This window comes from Myxocyprinus asiaticus, chromosome 26, assembly GCF_019703515.2.
Source record: "Myxocyprinus asiaticus isolate MX2 ecotype Aquarium Trade chromosome 26, UBuf_Myxa_2, whole genome shotgun sequence".
Classification (NCBI taxonomy): domain Eukaryota; kingdom Metazoa; phylum Chordata; class Actinopteri; order Cypriniformes; family Catostomidae; genus Myxocyprinus; species Myxocyprinus asiaticus.
Genome location: NC_059369.1, coordinates 24939801 through 24955765, shown reverse-complemented (window position 1 = coordinate 24955765; position 15965 = coordinate 24939801). Strand labels below are relative to the sequence as shown.

At 40.1% G+C, this 15965-nt stretch overlaps 1 protein-coding gene across 4 annotated transcripts in view; it reads right to left on the bottom strand.

The window, feature by feature from the left end:
• The window catches only part of LOC127417136 (rho family-interacting cell polarization regulator 1-like), an 88556-nt gene extending 73317 nt beyond the window's left edge, over positions 1-15239 (bottom strand). Inside the window, exons 1-2 of one of the 4 annotated variants that reach the window (XM_051656845.1) lie at positions 14883-15239; positions 4911-5015 (exon numbers count right to left, since the gene is read on the bottom strand). Coding sequence is in view for 2 of the 4 variants with exons in the window: in XM_051656841.1 (XP_051512801.1) it covers positions 1044-1371 (328 nt within the window). In the remaining 2 variants the exon portion in view is untranslated. Of the gene's footprint in view, positions 1-1043; positions 1529-4910; positions 5016-14882 lie in introns of those variants that run through there. The other 3 variants (XM_051656844.1, XM_051656841.1, XM_051656842.1) reach the window with 3 other exon arrangements.
• Positions 15240-15965: the final 726 nt, after the last annotated feature.

Here is a 15965-nt window from a genome sequence, read left to right as displayed (position 1 = left end):
CGAGGAAATTTCACGACTGGACTTGTTGCACAGGTGGCATCCTATCACAGTACCATACTGGAATTCACTGAGCTCCTGAGAGCGGCCCATTCTTTCACAAATGTTTGTAGAAGCAGTCTGCATGCCTAGGTGCTTCATTTTATACACCTGTGGCCATGGAAGTGATTGGAACACCTGAATTCAATTATTTGGATGGGTGAGCGAATACTTTTGGCAATATAGTGTATACAGATTCGCTCTAATATGGTAATCACAGACAACCATAAGTATGTCTTGAACCATTAGATTTATCTGTGCAGAAGAGCAGTGACGAAGCCTAACTGATGTAAAAAAAACAAAAAAACAATGCTCCACTGCAAGTAAATTGCAATTTCATGTTTCAACCAGAGATGTCAATAGAGAGCCCAGAATTATATAGTGTACCTTTAAGCCACTTTTAAAATGTATAAATTTGCATTAAATCAAGTGACGTCTGCAAATACATGATGCTAGTCTTAACCTCAAAACTAACTTTAAAGTGTGCCTGTTCTATCTTTCTTAAAAATAAATTCCACTTGTTTTTATACTGTATATATACTTAATTCAAAGGCTTCTTTGTAAATTAATCCTTTATAAAGTGTGACTCAAGTGTCCACTCCAAATACTTTTTTGGGGCCACTAATGGCACTTTTCCACTGCATGTTATGGTTCGACTCGACTCGACTCTGCTCGCTTTACTTTTCTGAGCTTGCTTTTCCACTGCAGTTTAGTGCCACCTCAACATGGGTGGGATTATAGGCTGATCGTCATAGTTGCGCCGCCTCTACTGCCGTGACATCATCTTAAACGCGACACAAACATTACTGACCATAAACCATAACATGACCGCTGGCTGTTAGCTACTAGCTCATTGTGCTGCATAAAGCAGTTGTTGCATGGTGATTTTACACAAGTGTAACAGATAAATTGGCCTGGTTGTTTTAGAAGCAAGCTTTCCAGTAGCTGGTCAACTAAATAAAGTGAAGCTTTCAAGCAGAATATAGAGTTAACGTAACAAAACGTACCATCGTCCATCGTGGACTCCAACAACGCCGATTCCAGGGCACTCTCCCTCCCATTGCTCGACGGTCTATTGCCATAGATAGCATCCATTTGGTCGAACCACTTCCACTTCCTTCTGTCTGAACCACTCTGGCTGTTGTGGTCCTTGATGGTTCTGTAGTCATTTTTTAGTTTTTTTAACTTTTCCCTACACTGTTGGTAGCCGTGTGCGGCCAACAGCTGAGACACTTCCTGAAAGACTTTTTCGTTTCGTGTCATTTCGTTTGTCGCTAACGAGAGGAACATCTGCACCTCGTTTACAGACCACGGCGTGGTTTTGCACACAGCCATTTCTTTTTACAATTCGAAAGTCGCGTTTACAAATGATATTGCTGTCGCTAACTTTAAAACTAGCAGGTTGATGTCCCGTACCACAAATCCAGTGACACTGGTAGTGACGATTCTCTCTGACCAATCATTGTTCTGCAGGGTTTTGACGTCACATTTAGTATCGGCTTGGCTCGCTTGGAACCTTGACCAAGGTGGTACTAAAAAAAGTATCAGGTACCGGTACTATCCACAGTGGAAAACCCCCAAAAAGCAAGCAGAGTCAAGTCGAGTTGAGCTGTACCGTGCAGTGGAAAAGCCCTATAAAGGTTTTGTAAATGTGCAGCAAATCGAATGCATACAAAAAACATTTTGAAATACCAGACTTTTCTGCCATTAAAGTGTTAACTGGTTTAGTTTACTCTACTCCACTCATACTGAACAATAAACTGAACTGCACTTATAATAATAGGCTAACAACAGAGAAACAGTCAAGTTCTAAACTTGTGTTTGTCTCTGCTTCACAATGATATCATCAAACGACCCCACGCTCGTCAGGGACGCCGGGAATTCATTTGCCTACTCAGTAAGAAAACAGGCTCCAATTGCGGGTGTGGGTGGTCAGCCAATCCCCACACGGGAAAAGAGCTAGGCTGTGGAAGGGGTGCTGGATAGATAATTGGGTAGGAGCGTTAGACGAGGTGGGGAATGAGAGGGAGAAAAGTGAAGAGCTAAATGAGGATTTAATGACAAAACCATCTTGAAAACATTTATCTTGGCTGGAAGACATACAGCAATGTGTGGTAACAGAACCACATTACAAAGTCAAAGTCAACGTGACAGGGAAGAACAGGAAGTAAAAATAGCCGATGAAAAACAGTATGGTTTTCACATACTATATAACCTCTCCAGTGCATCATTGTTGCACAGGACAAATTATTATTTTTTTATATATATATATATATATATATATATATATATATATATATATATATATATATATCTTTGTTGCATGTTGATGGAACTTTCATCCACTGTTGCTGTGCTTTATGCAAACACATGAGGGTTAATGTGCATGTGGTTAACTGCAGCAGTAGGCTTTCATAATGCTGTCAGACTTCATAGACACAGTCCCCACTGCACAGCTCTGTAGTTTTAGCAGCTTCCTGTTTATCTAAAAGATAGTCACTGACACAACTATGCTGGAGTTTCCCTGCAGTCACACAGCTAGAGGACAGACAAAAAACTTTAGCGGAATCATTCTGCAAAAAAAGTGCCTTACGACAAGAAAAGCAACAGATGGCAAGACATTACAAACGCTGTCACCAATTACATCACACAAAGCAAATCCTGTAGGCCACTTTGAAATGGTTTACTCAAACTTACACTGTTTGATCTCAATAATACTTGCGGTGGTGATTTCAATGTTTTACTTGAATGCTTCAGTTTTAAGTAAATAATTAAATCCTGTTTTCCTTAAATATGTTGTTTCCATTAATATCATTAATGAGCAACAATTAATATCCTATTAACAAGAGTGAGCTAGTAAAATATAAGACTTTTACAAACACAAGGGTGTGTTCACACTTGTAGTTCAGTTCTCTTGGTCCGGACCAAAAAAGAAAATGATACATTTAGTCCTGGTTCACTTAGCGTTCACACTGGCATTTTTAACACCGAATCTAAAGATACAAAACAAAAGGCATCAGGAAAAAGTCACAACCTGATTGGACAGCTTTTATATATTTTGCGACGGAACTTGCCGAACATCCAAAACAATGCTGGCTGCTGGGCTAAATGCGCTCGTTAGAGTATATATGTATATATGGTGGTATTTTTACCAGCTGAGAACAAACGAAGGAGCAAATAAAATGTGTAAAGGAGTCAAAACAGCGCAAGGAATTCCTCCGTTGCACACACAAACGAAGATATGCTGCAATAACGGGTGACGGCGGCTCCGACACCTGTACCGAACTGTAATGGGCAACATAGCTCCTATGATGAGAAGAACCAGGTATGCTTGAGGTCGGTATTAGGCAAATTACTTCCTGTTTTTGGTCCGTTTAGATGTCTTTGGTCCATGTTGTGTTCATATATCAATCGACCCACACCAGAGTTCTTCTGGTAGTGGACCGAGACCCACTAATGAGGCGGTCTCGGTCCGCTTATTTGGTGCGCACCAAGGTTCGGGTGACAGCGTTCACACTTGTTCAAACGAACCGCACTAACAGAGCAATCGCACAAGAGTTCGTTTTAATCTAACCAAACCTGCCAAGTGTGAACACACCCTTAAAGGATGCAAAATACTGTCTACTTATCATTATCAACAAAATCCCCGAAAATAGAGATATAATTTTTTGTCAATATCGCACACCCCTAATGTACACATGCAGATGGATGTCTTTTTTGCATCCCATCTAGCACAGTTTTTTTCAGTACCTCAACTATGAGTATTGTGTTTTGTTTTGAAGTTAGATTTTTTGCATTTTTTGCCTTTGTTAGGTTAGTGGAGAGAGTGAACCAGGAAACAACAGGGGAGAAGAGGAACTCCAGTTGCCCGGGATGCTTCTGCACCATATGTCACAGCATTGGCCACAAGGCTACGGCTGACAAATCATTGCATTTAAGGTAGTCCATTTAAAAATAGTTTTAAAACTTAAATCAGCCTTATAATACAGGCTTCATTTAGGCTGACTAGTTGTTCAGTCACCACAGACTATTGATTATAAAAATATTTTTGCAAAAATATTTATGGTGGATTGGGGTTTTGCAAATCCCAATCCACAATAGCTGTATTTAGGCGTGTGCTATTCATTAGAACATGCACTGGACCGAGTAGCTGCATAGAGCATGAGTAAATCTGAGAAAATTAGTGGTGTAAAAATGCAACACTACCCACAGTGCAGACACAAATTGCAATCAAACAAATTGGTCATTGCTAATAACATGCTACACAAACTACAGTGGGAGCCTTGTGTGCATGTGCTGTGTGTCTAAACAAGAACAATGTTTATTTTTAGACACGGTGAAGGTATAACACAGAATGAGACGTTTAAATGCTTAAAGTCAGCAACTAATGCCAAATGGACAAAGTTTGTGTCTTGGACTCTTGGCCTGACACATGTGTCATGATTGAAAGTAAGAGGACCATCCGGAGTTCAGGCAATGGTGACATTTTAATTCACTGCTCCTACAGTAGCATGCAACCAAGCGCAGAAGACTGGAAAATCATTTGTAACCTCCCACACATATCCAGACACTCATTTCAAGACATGTTTGCTTCCTCTGAAACTTGTGGTTGTCTGACCAACAGGAAGAAAAACTAATGCCCTATCTGCTTTCCTTAGGCAGAATAGAAAGCATTATAAAACAAAAGCCTAAATAGATTTTTGGCAGCTCACCTACATCCATTTCTGAGAAACAGAATCCCACAGTACAAAATTAGGAATAAATACTGATTGTGTGCTCAAAACTTCTGGATTCGTGGTTGTCACAAATAGAAAGGTGGGAAATACAGCCTTCATTTAAAGCCAGCTGAAGTATTTGAATTGTAGATACTGTACCGTTTCATTTTTTAGCCAGTAACAGTCGACTGATCTCTTTTCAACGACCCCAGCTGAAGGCGTGCCTATTTTCAGAATGGTCAGACAGGACAGACAGTCTTTCCTCTAGGGGGAGGACATGCATTTTTTTGAGGAAAACAATAAGATGGAGATTGAGGAGTATAGAGAGAAAGAAGAAGGAAAAATTGCCTACTGTGCACTGTGTTGTTGTCAAGGTACCAAAATTTCAGTAGTCGGTACTGATACCAGCGAAAGTTCTCGATGCCAATTTCGATACCACAGCAAAAATATGCTAATATTATAATGTGTTATAGAACACATCAGTTTAGTTATCTTTATTTAATAATTCTTTTAATAATTATAGTTTAATAATTATTACTTTCCAGAACATTTTTTAAAGTTAATTTCATCATCAAAATGTATGTCTAATCAATAAATTCTTAAAACTTTAAACAAGTGAAATTAGAACTTTAACATGTCACTGCATTTTTTTTTATGCCAAACTTTTATTCAGCAGCTGTCTTGCTTGTGATATTTTGATTAATTATTATTATTATTATTATTATTTATTATTACAGTGAATTACATTTTACTATACAGTTGTAATAAATTTTTATTCAGTTTCTTCAATTTCAGGCATTTCGATTTTATTTTGAATCGTGCTTTTATTATAACGTGTGTTTTTTGCCACAAGCTTCACTTTTCCGGATAAACAGTTCGTGTCTCGGCCCAGTGCGATCACTGAAGACTTTTAAGTCACGTCTGAAGTCTCATCTCTTTACGCTGGCCTTTGTGTCTGACAAATGAAATACAGGACACAGTTTTGGAGTGTTTGTATTTTAGATTACTGGTGTTTGTGTATGTGGTAATTTTGAAATGTTATGTTTAAAATGTTATTACTGTGAAGCACTTTGGTCAAATCTGTTGTTTTAAATGCCATATAAATAAAGTTTGAGTTGAGATTAAAGCTCAAATGCTGTGATTTTAATTATATAAATATATATTTTAAATGTGCTGCGTGGTTCACAGTGGATAAGTGCTCTGCTCTGTCATCTGATACAATGTGGATGATTCTCAATGACTGGGGAGTTTTCATTGTATGAGCGGTCAGATTGATTTAAAGTACGCAGCTTTCACAGTAAGATTGCAGCTGTTAGCAGTTTAATAAATCACACTAGGACATGTCACGATTTTAAATTGATTAATTGTCCATTTCAGTGCACAAGAAGTAACAGAGCACGCGTTCAAAATAAGCATGTGAGCATTTTAAAGCAGTTGTGTGTCAGTCATACTGCGCACTGGTACTGGATAGAGTCGATGCTCAGTACTACCGTTACTGCAGAAACACTGGTATCGGTATGTAACAGGGTTAAAATGGGCAAGGAGGAGGCAGGAACCGGCTGAACAGTCAAAGTAATATTTAATTTAAACAAAAAGACACAAACACACACACAGCAGCTGCGTGTAGTTCTCTCTCTCCCGAACTGCCGCATCCAGCTGCATTTATCCCTCTCCTCGGCTGATTAGCCCGATTGGGGGCCAGGCGTGCATTGTCACGGCCCAGCCCCACCCCCACCCTCCTCCTTGTCACACGGTACATCTTTTTTATTTTAGTACCGACTTGGTAGTGAAGTACCAGTACTTTTGACAACACTAGTGCATTGGTTTCTGACATGCATGTGTGAGGGATCATGCACACTGAACCAAATCGGTTTAAGACAAAAAGACTACTCATGTTTATTTAAATTTAGAGTGGTTACTTTAACAAGTGAGCTCTTGAATTACAGTACACATTTGACACACTCTGTTTGGATGAGCTATTGAAATGCTTGACTATGTGGTTAAGTAACAAAAAAAGACCAGGTAATGTAAACAAATGTCAAACATAACTAAGAAAACATTTTATGTGAACACTAACTCCAAATAAAAACATTTTTAATGACCCAGTAAGGCTGTTTTAAAAGGCTGTAAGGATTGTATTTCATAGAAAGAAATACATTAAGTAATATATGGCCAGAAGCACTCTCTTTTGCTTATCACTTTCATCTTTATTATTGATCAAATCATTAGTTAAATTTGACCCCTTTGTGTCAGTCCAGCTCAGCACAAAGGACAGATTGTGTAGCCCGTGGTGCTGCCCACAAAACTCTAAGTTTTCCAAAAGAAGCGTTCCCACACTCTTCTCAGAAAGTAGTCTGGATAACACAGCCTCACGGTTAATAGACAGTCACAAGACTCGCAGAAAACCACATATCAAAGTTCAAAAACAGCACATCACACAAATAAGTGGAAGTAAATCCCAAGACATGTCCACATTGATGGAATGAAGGCATTTTGGCTTTTCTGTTTGTCCATGCCATGTGGATCGGATATAAAAGCCTACTAACATATGGGGCAGGCTGCACTGTGCTCAGCAGACCATCTAAAATGGTCCCAGTGGGCTCATAGGTGCTTCTCTTATGTTTAGATTTGACAGTCATGGTGCACCTCTCCCATTCAAAATCAAACTAAATAGGCTATGTCTGTTTGCATTGGTCAGAGTTGTTTATGGGTCATTGACAAATTAGGTTCCCAAAGATTATACAAATGAAAATTCTTTTATAAATCTAGTTTAAAACATTAAAGTTTGTTCATAGAAAAGTCATCTTTGTGTCCATGAAAAACATTTACAGTTGAAGTTTATATACACCTTAACCAAATACATTTAAACATTCACAATTCCTGACATTTAATTGTAGAAAACATTCCCTGTCTTAGGTCAGTTAGAATCACTAGCTTATTTTAAGAATGTGAAATGTCAGAATAATAGTAGAGAGAATTATTTATTTCAGCTTTTATTTCTTTCATCACATTCCCAGTGGGTCAGACGTTTACATACACTTTGTTAGTATTTTGGTAGCATTGCCTTTAAATTGTTTAACTTGGGTCAAACATTTTGGGTAGCCTTCCACAAGCTTCTCACAATAAGTTGCTGGAATTTTGGCCCATTCCTCCAGACAGAACTGGTGTAACCGAGTCAGGTTTGTAGACCTCCTTGTTCACACACGCTTTTTCAGTTCTGCCCAGACATTTTCTATCGGATTGAGGTCAGAGCTTTCTGATGGCCACTCCAATACCTTGACTTTGTTGTCCTTAAGCCATTTTGCCACAACTTTGGAGGTATGCTTGGGGTCATTGTCCATTTGGAAGACCCATTTGCGACAAAGCTTTAACTTCCTGGAGGATGTCTTGAGATGTTGCTTCAATATATAATAATTTTTCTTCCTCATGATGCCATCTATTTTGTGAAGTGCACCAGTCCCTCCTGCAGCAAATGACCCCCACAAAATGATGCTGCTACCCTCATGCTTCACGGTTGGGATGGTGATCTTCGGCTTGCAAGCCTCACCCTTTTTCTTCCAAACATTACGATAGTTATGGCCAAACAGTAAAATTTTTGTTTCATCAGACCAGAGGACATTTCTACAAAAAGTAAGATCTTTGTCCCCATGTGCACTTGCAAACTGTAACTGGCTTCATTATGACAGTTTTGGAGCAGTGGCTTCTTCCTTGCTGGGCAGCCTTTCAGGTTATTTCGATATAGGACTCGTTTTACTGTGGATATAGATACTTGTCAACCTGTTTCCTCCAGCATCTTCACAAGGTCATTTGCAGTTGTTCTGGGATTGATTTGCACTTTTTGCACCAAACTAGATTTATCTCTAGAAGACAGAATGTGTCACCTTCCTAAGCGGTATGATGGCTGTGTGGTCCCATGGAGTTTATACTTGCGTACTATTGTTTGTACAGATGCACATGGTACCTTCAAGTGTTTGGAAATTGCTCCCAAGGATGAACCAGACTTGTGGAGGTCCACACATTTTTTTCCGAGGTCTTTCTTTTGATTTTCCCATGATGTCAAGCAAAGAGGCACTGAGTTTGAAGGTAGGCCTTAAAATACATCCACAGGTACACCTCCAATTCAATACACCTCCTATCAGAAGATAATTGGCAAATTGTCTAAAGGCTTGACATCATTTTCTGGAATTTTCCAAGCTGCTTAAAGGCACAGTTAAATTAGTGTATGTAAACTTCTGACCCACTGGAATTGAGATATTGTCAATTAAAAGTGAAACAATCTGCCTGTAAACTATTGTTGGGAAAATTACTCATGTCATGCACAAAGTAGATGTCCTAAACGACTTGCCAAAACTATGGTTTGCTAATATGTAATCTGTGGAGTGGTTAAAAACAATTTTTTTAAGGACTTCAACCTAAGTGTATGTAAACTTCTGACTTCAACTGTATATATTTTCTACAAAAAAAAAAAAAAAAAAAAGGAGATTTAAAAACATCAAGTTGTGCAACTTAACCATCAACAAAAAGGTATTCAAATACTTTTGTGTATTTTAACCAGTGTAGTGTAAACAACTTAATCATTAATTTCAAAAATGTTAGGTACAATTTTATTTATTTGTTTTACAAATATTATGAATGTTGAGTCTTAGGGTTACTCCATTTGATATGAATAAAACCTCTACATTTTTTACAACCTTCACACAGTCATGAGGGCCTAAAGGGGTCCTATGTGTTTCATGGTTTTTTGTCACATGACAACAGAATGGCTGGATGTTTTGTTACACCACCTGACTTTGATCTGGTGGACAAAAGTTTTTAAAATATTAAACTTTTTAAACAAAATTATTTAAAAATCCTTTTTTTTTTTTTTTTTTTTGAGAATAATAAAAAAATATTCCAATGCCAAATCATGCCAACATTTAGCCTAGTTTTCCAAGGATTTCAGTTTTTAAAGGAATAGTTCACCCAAAAATTGTCTCATTTACTCACACTCATGCCATCCCAGATGTGCATGACCTCCTTTCTTCTGCAGAACATAAATCAAGATTTTTAGAAGAATATTTCAGGTCTGTAGGTCCACACAATGCAAGTGCCAAACTGCTCATAAAGGCAGCAGCATAAAAGCAATACAACTCCAGTTGTTTAATCCATGTCTTCAGCAGACATAAGATAGGTGTGAGTCCGAAACACATCAATATTTAAAGCTGAAGTCTATCATTTCTGCACCACTAGTTCCACCATACTTAATTGCAAAAATAAGCATTTGTTTTCAAACAGCTATCTGAATACATCCTCATTCTGCTGTTGGTTGAACATACAGATAGTCCCGCCCCCAACTCACCCCACTGGCTGAGTCAAAGTTATTGTGTCGGTATGGACGATTCCATATAAAAAAATAAATTTAAAAAAATTGTACAAAAAAAGGAGGGAGGGATTTTTATAGCGTTTACAGTTTGAGATAATTAGCCTAAAAATGGCTTACTTAGTTGTCTCTGCGTATTAAGCTGGGATCAGAAGTAATTTAACACAGAGAAAGTTACACACTTCAGCTTTAAGTCCTTTTTACTATAAATTCTCCTCCCTACCCAGTAGGTGGCGATATGCACGAACAATGAGATCGCCAAAAACAAAAGAAGAACAATGTGGAAGTGGAGACTGAATGTAATTAAAGTACTTAAATAATTACCCGTTTCTCACCCTCACCTATCATTTCACTTCTGAAGACATGGATTTAACCACTGGAGTGGATTACTTTTATGCTGCCTTTATGTCTTTCTTGGACCTTCTGAGTTCTGGTCACCATTCACTTGCACTGTATGGACCAACAGAGATGAGAGATTCTTCTAAAAATCTTGATTTATGTTCTGCTGAAGAAAGAAAGCCAAACACATCTTGGATGGCATATGGGTGAGTAAATGAGAGAATTTTCCTTTTTGGGTGAACTAACCCTTTACAAAACACAATGGCGCCGCAGATGGCCACCTCAGTGTGGAGTGCTCCTATTGTTTTGTTGTTTTTGCTTGTTTGTCCTGTGTTCAGTAATCTTTTTCCAGTCAGTTTTACCACAGATGAACTGCTGAACATTCGACAGCTTATACCAAACAGTCTTTTCCTGGCTTTTGAATATTCAGACGTTTTGCTGGACATTTTAGTTGGAGGCGCGGCTTTGTTGTTCAGGAGACGCAGGTGAGGAAGACGAGCCGGTGCGCTGGTCAAACTCCGTCGGCGGGGCTTTCGAACAACGCTGCCAAGCATTCATCTTGCGAATCTCTGCTCTCTTAATAACAAAATGGACGAACTACATCTCACCCGCACAAACAAGGATTTTTCAACATCTGCAACCTTGTGCTACACAGAAACCTGGCTGAGTGAAGCCATTCCAGACAGCGCGTTACATCTGCCGGGCTTCCAGCTGTTCAGAGCGGATCGCATCGTGGAGTTAACGGGGAAAACGAGAGGCAGTGGAACATGCTTTTACGTCAATGAAAGTTGGTGTACAGATGTAACAACGTTAAAGAGGATGTGCTGTCCTAATTTGGAAGCGCTCTTTATTAACTGTAAGCCTTTCTACTCGCCGCAGGAGTTTTCCTCGTTTATTCTGGCGAGTGTGTATATCATACCACACACGCATTTGAATGCGGCGCTGCAACAGCTGGATGATCAAATCACAGACAGGGAACAACAATACCCAGACTCAGTTATTATTATTCTAGAGGAGTTTAACAAAGCAAATCTCACACGTGAACTGCCCAAATACAAACAGCACATTACATGCCCCACCAGAGACAGGAACATACTGGATCATTGTTACACAACAATAAAGGATGCATATTGCTCTGTCCCTAGAGCAGCTTTGGGACTCTCTGATCACTGTCTGGTTCATCTTCTTCCCACCTACAGGCAGAAATTTAAATCAACCAAGCCAGTAGTAAGGACTGTAAAGAGATGGACCAATGAAGCAGAGCAGGAACTACAAGCCTGCTTCGATTGCACGGATTGGAGTGTTTTTGAGGCTGCAGCCACAGACCCGGACGAGCTCACAGATACTGTTACATCATATATCAGTTTCTGTGAGGATATGTGCATTCCTACTAGGACTTATTTAAAGTTCAACAATGACAAACCGTGGTTTACAGCAGAGCTCAGGCAGCTTCGTCAGGCCAAAAAGGATGCTTACAGGAGTGGGGATAAAGTCTTGTACAATCAGGCCAGGTACACACTGTACAAGGAAATCAGAGTGGCTAAAAGAAGATACTCTGAGAAGCTGGAAAACAAGTTTTCAGCTAACGACCCTGCATCAGTGTGGAGTGGCATGAAACAACTCACAAATTTCAGGACTCCTACCCCTAACACTGTGGTGGACCAACAACTGGCTGACGACCTGAATGTGTTCTACTGCAGATTTGAAAGGCCCAATCTCACACCCCACACCCACTCTGACCTTCACTTCATACAAACACCAACACCTCCTGCAACCCCCCTCCTGCTACTCAACCTGCACTTAAGATCTGTGAAGATGATGTGAGCCACGTCTTTTGGAAACAAAAGACGAGGAAAGCTTCAGGCCCAGATGGCGTCTCACCAGCGTGCCTTCGATCCTGTACTAACCAGCTGGCCCCCATCTTCACACAGATCTTCAATAGATCACTGGAGCAGTATGAAGTCCCATGCTGCTTCAAATGCTCAATCATTATTCCTGTCCCAAAAAAAACAAAAATCACAGGACTTAATGACTACAGACCTGTCACCCTGACGTCTGTGGTCATGAAATCATTTGAGAGACTGGTGTTGGCCCACCTGAAGAACATCACTGGACCCTTTCTAGATCCCCTTCAATTCAATTCAATTCAGTCAACATGGGATTGCATCATATCCTGCAACATCTGGACAGACCAGGGACATATGCAAGGATTCTTTTTGTGGACTTCAGTTCGGCTTTCAACACAATCATCCCAGCTATACTCCAGAATAAATTACACCAACTCTCTGTTCCCACATCTATCTGTCAGTGGATTACCAGCTTTCTGACGGACAGGCAGCAGCTTGTGAGACAGGGGAAACTCACTTCCAGCACCTGTACAATCAGCACTGGTGCCCCCCAGGGATGTGTGCTCTCCCCAATACTCTTCTCCCTCTACACCAATGACTGCATTGCCAAGGACCCCTCTGTCAAGCTCCTGAAGTTTGCAGACGACACCACTGTCATCGGCTTCATCCGAGATGACAATGAATCTGCATACAGAAGGGAGGTTGAACAGCTGGCTGTCTGGTGCAGTCAAAACAACCTTGAGCTGAACACGCTCAAAATGGTGGAGATAATTGTGGACTTTAGGAGGAAAACCCCAACACTGACCCCCCTCACCATTCCAAACAGCACTGTGGCAGCAGTGGAGTCATTCAGGTTCCTGAGCACTACCATCTCACAGGACCTGAAGTGGGAGACACACATTGACTCCATTGTGAAAAAGGCCCAGCAGAGGTTGTACTTCCTTCGCCAGCTGAGGAGGTTCAACCTGCCACAGGCGCTGCTGATACAGTCATTGAGTCTATCTTCTGCACTTCAATAACTGTCTTGTTTGGTTCAGCTACAAAATCAGAAATCAGAAGACTACAAAGGACAATTCGGACTGCTGAGAGGATTATTGGCTGCCCCCTGCCCCCTCTTCAAGAACTATACACTTCCAGAGTGAGGAAAAAGGCTGGAAAAATCACTCTGGACCCCACTCACCCTGCCCACTACCTTTTTGAACTGTTGCCTTCTGGCCGACGCTTCAGAGCTCTGAGCACCAGAACCGTCAGGCACAGGAACAGTTTTTTCCCTCAGGCTATCCATCTCATGAACAGTTAAATTGCCCCATTGAGCAATAACTATGTGCAATACACAGTTTAGTCTTTTTTTATATTTTTCCAACACATCCAACTTCTTCTGCCATTTTATTCCTCTGGGGGAAAAAAAGTATTTGCACTGTACATAACAGATTTGTATTTGCACTGTACATAACAGATAACAGATTTGTATTAGATTACACTATGTATGTGTATGTATGTATGTGTGTGTCTGTGTGTGTAGGTACGTATGTGTATAACTATATTTTTTTATTATTATCTATGTCTTGCTGCTGTCACCAAGACAAATTCCTTGTATGTGTAAGCATACTTAACAATAAAGCTGATTCTGATTCTGAACTATCCCTTTAATGAGAGTTATATATTATTTATTATTTTACCATCTCTGGACATTTACACCACACTGTTTTACTTTGTCTCAGGGGAGAAAAAAAAATATCAAAATGACTTTGAACTCCGAAATTGAAGACATGCTTATCATTGTAGAGGTGTATTCAAGTATCAGTCAGGCTAGTAATGCAGAACAAAATTCAGACCCAAGTATCTGAGATACACATACTCTAGTCTAGACTCCAGAGTAACAGAAGTAGGTTTTTAGAGCCTGCATTCCCTTGCATGCAAAAGGGGGGAAATCAGTGGGATTAGGTTGTGAAGGATTAGCTCCATGGGATATTCTCTAATGCAACTGAGTGGCTATGAGCAAGGACGTGCAGAGAAAAGGGCTTCAAAGCAACAACACAAAGTCCTGAGGTCTAGAAATGCAACGTATACTAAGGGGAACGTACCAATCTGGCCCCACAACATGAGTCTGACTAGCTCGACACCAGTAAGAAAATGCCTGACACTTTCTTTCCGCTAAGTAGTTCCTCGGTATTAATATCAGCGGTTACGAGACTCTTCTGTCATATATATTACACACACACGTACCAAACAAAGCTTTCTTTGTCATCAGAACCGAGCGGACTGAGCTCACTGTCCGTCTCCTCCATGCCACGGGGTTCTGTGAAAGTCTACCACACTGCCATGCACACATTTTATATTTGCAAAACAAGAAACATCAAAATCACAAGACATATGCACTCGGCTTTGTCAAACGTTAATATGTGCTCACTTTGTCTTGGCACTAAACTTTATTATGTTGCAGCTTAGGTTTCCTTAAGAGAGCACTTCGAGATATCCCCCATATTTTTAAATAAATGTAACGCTTAAAATATTACCCAAAACACTCAATTCATTATATAAATCACAGACACATCGTTGAAAATGACTGAACAATGAAATACATACATGTCTGTCACCAGGGTATGTATCGTCGATGATTCAAATCCGCGTCTTTTCAATCCGCGCGCTCGAGTTGATACTGTTAACGGAATTAAACGAAGTAAGTTTCTCGCGACACAGCGTACGACGTAGACAACGTATCCTTGAAATATCTGTACGTATCCTCAGTTCGCTGCATGCACGAGGCTCGCCTATGTCACTTTCTCCCTCTGAAGGCAAGATCGTGGGCTTGGTCCTGTCGTTATCTGGCAAGGGGTGTGGACAAAACACATGCAAATGAAAAGACGTTCATCCTCACTTCACACCCCGGCAAGCGTGAAGAGAGTATAGGGGGTTCTTGTTTCAAGGGGAGTTGAGAGATATAGCCTAAATATCATGACCTTTGAACGGATAAGTGAAATCTCCTATACGTCAACGTGGACGTCTGTCCAACTGTACACACACTGAGACTTATAAATATAAATATCTGTCCAAACAGAAAGGGGGAAGGGAGAATGAGAGGGAGGGACAAAGATTTGAGCTTTTTAGGCCTCTTTCAGTGAAACCCAAATATGTGTAATACTGCTCGAAAAAATCACAAACTCCCGCCCCAGAACAAGCATAAACAAAGTACTGAAATCAAGACCCCTCTGTCTCTGTTTTGTTCCCTCTCAAAGCTCACCTGAGACACAATCTTCAAACAAATATGAGGTGGAAAGACTTCAAATTCTGACCAACACATTAAAATAATTATTAAATGAATTGTTCACCCAAAAATGAAAATTATCTTATTATTTACTCACCCTCGTGCCATACCAGACATGACAAACTTTTTTTCTTCTGCAGAACACAAACAAAGATTTTTAGAGGAATATCTCAGCTCTGTTGGTCCACTCAATGCAAGTGAACGGTGGCCAGAACTTTGAAGCTGCAAAAAGCACATAAAGGCAGCATGAAAGTAATTAATTCGACTTCGTCTTCTGAAGCGATCCAATTGGTTTAGGGTGAGATCAGTCCAAAATGTAACTCCTTTTTTTACTGTACAGCTTGCCATTGCAGTCTCTAGGCAGGATCACGATCATGATTTCAAGCTTGTTGCATGTGCAGAGC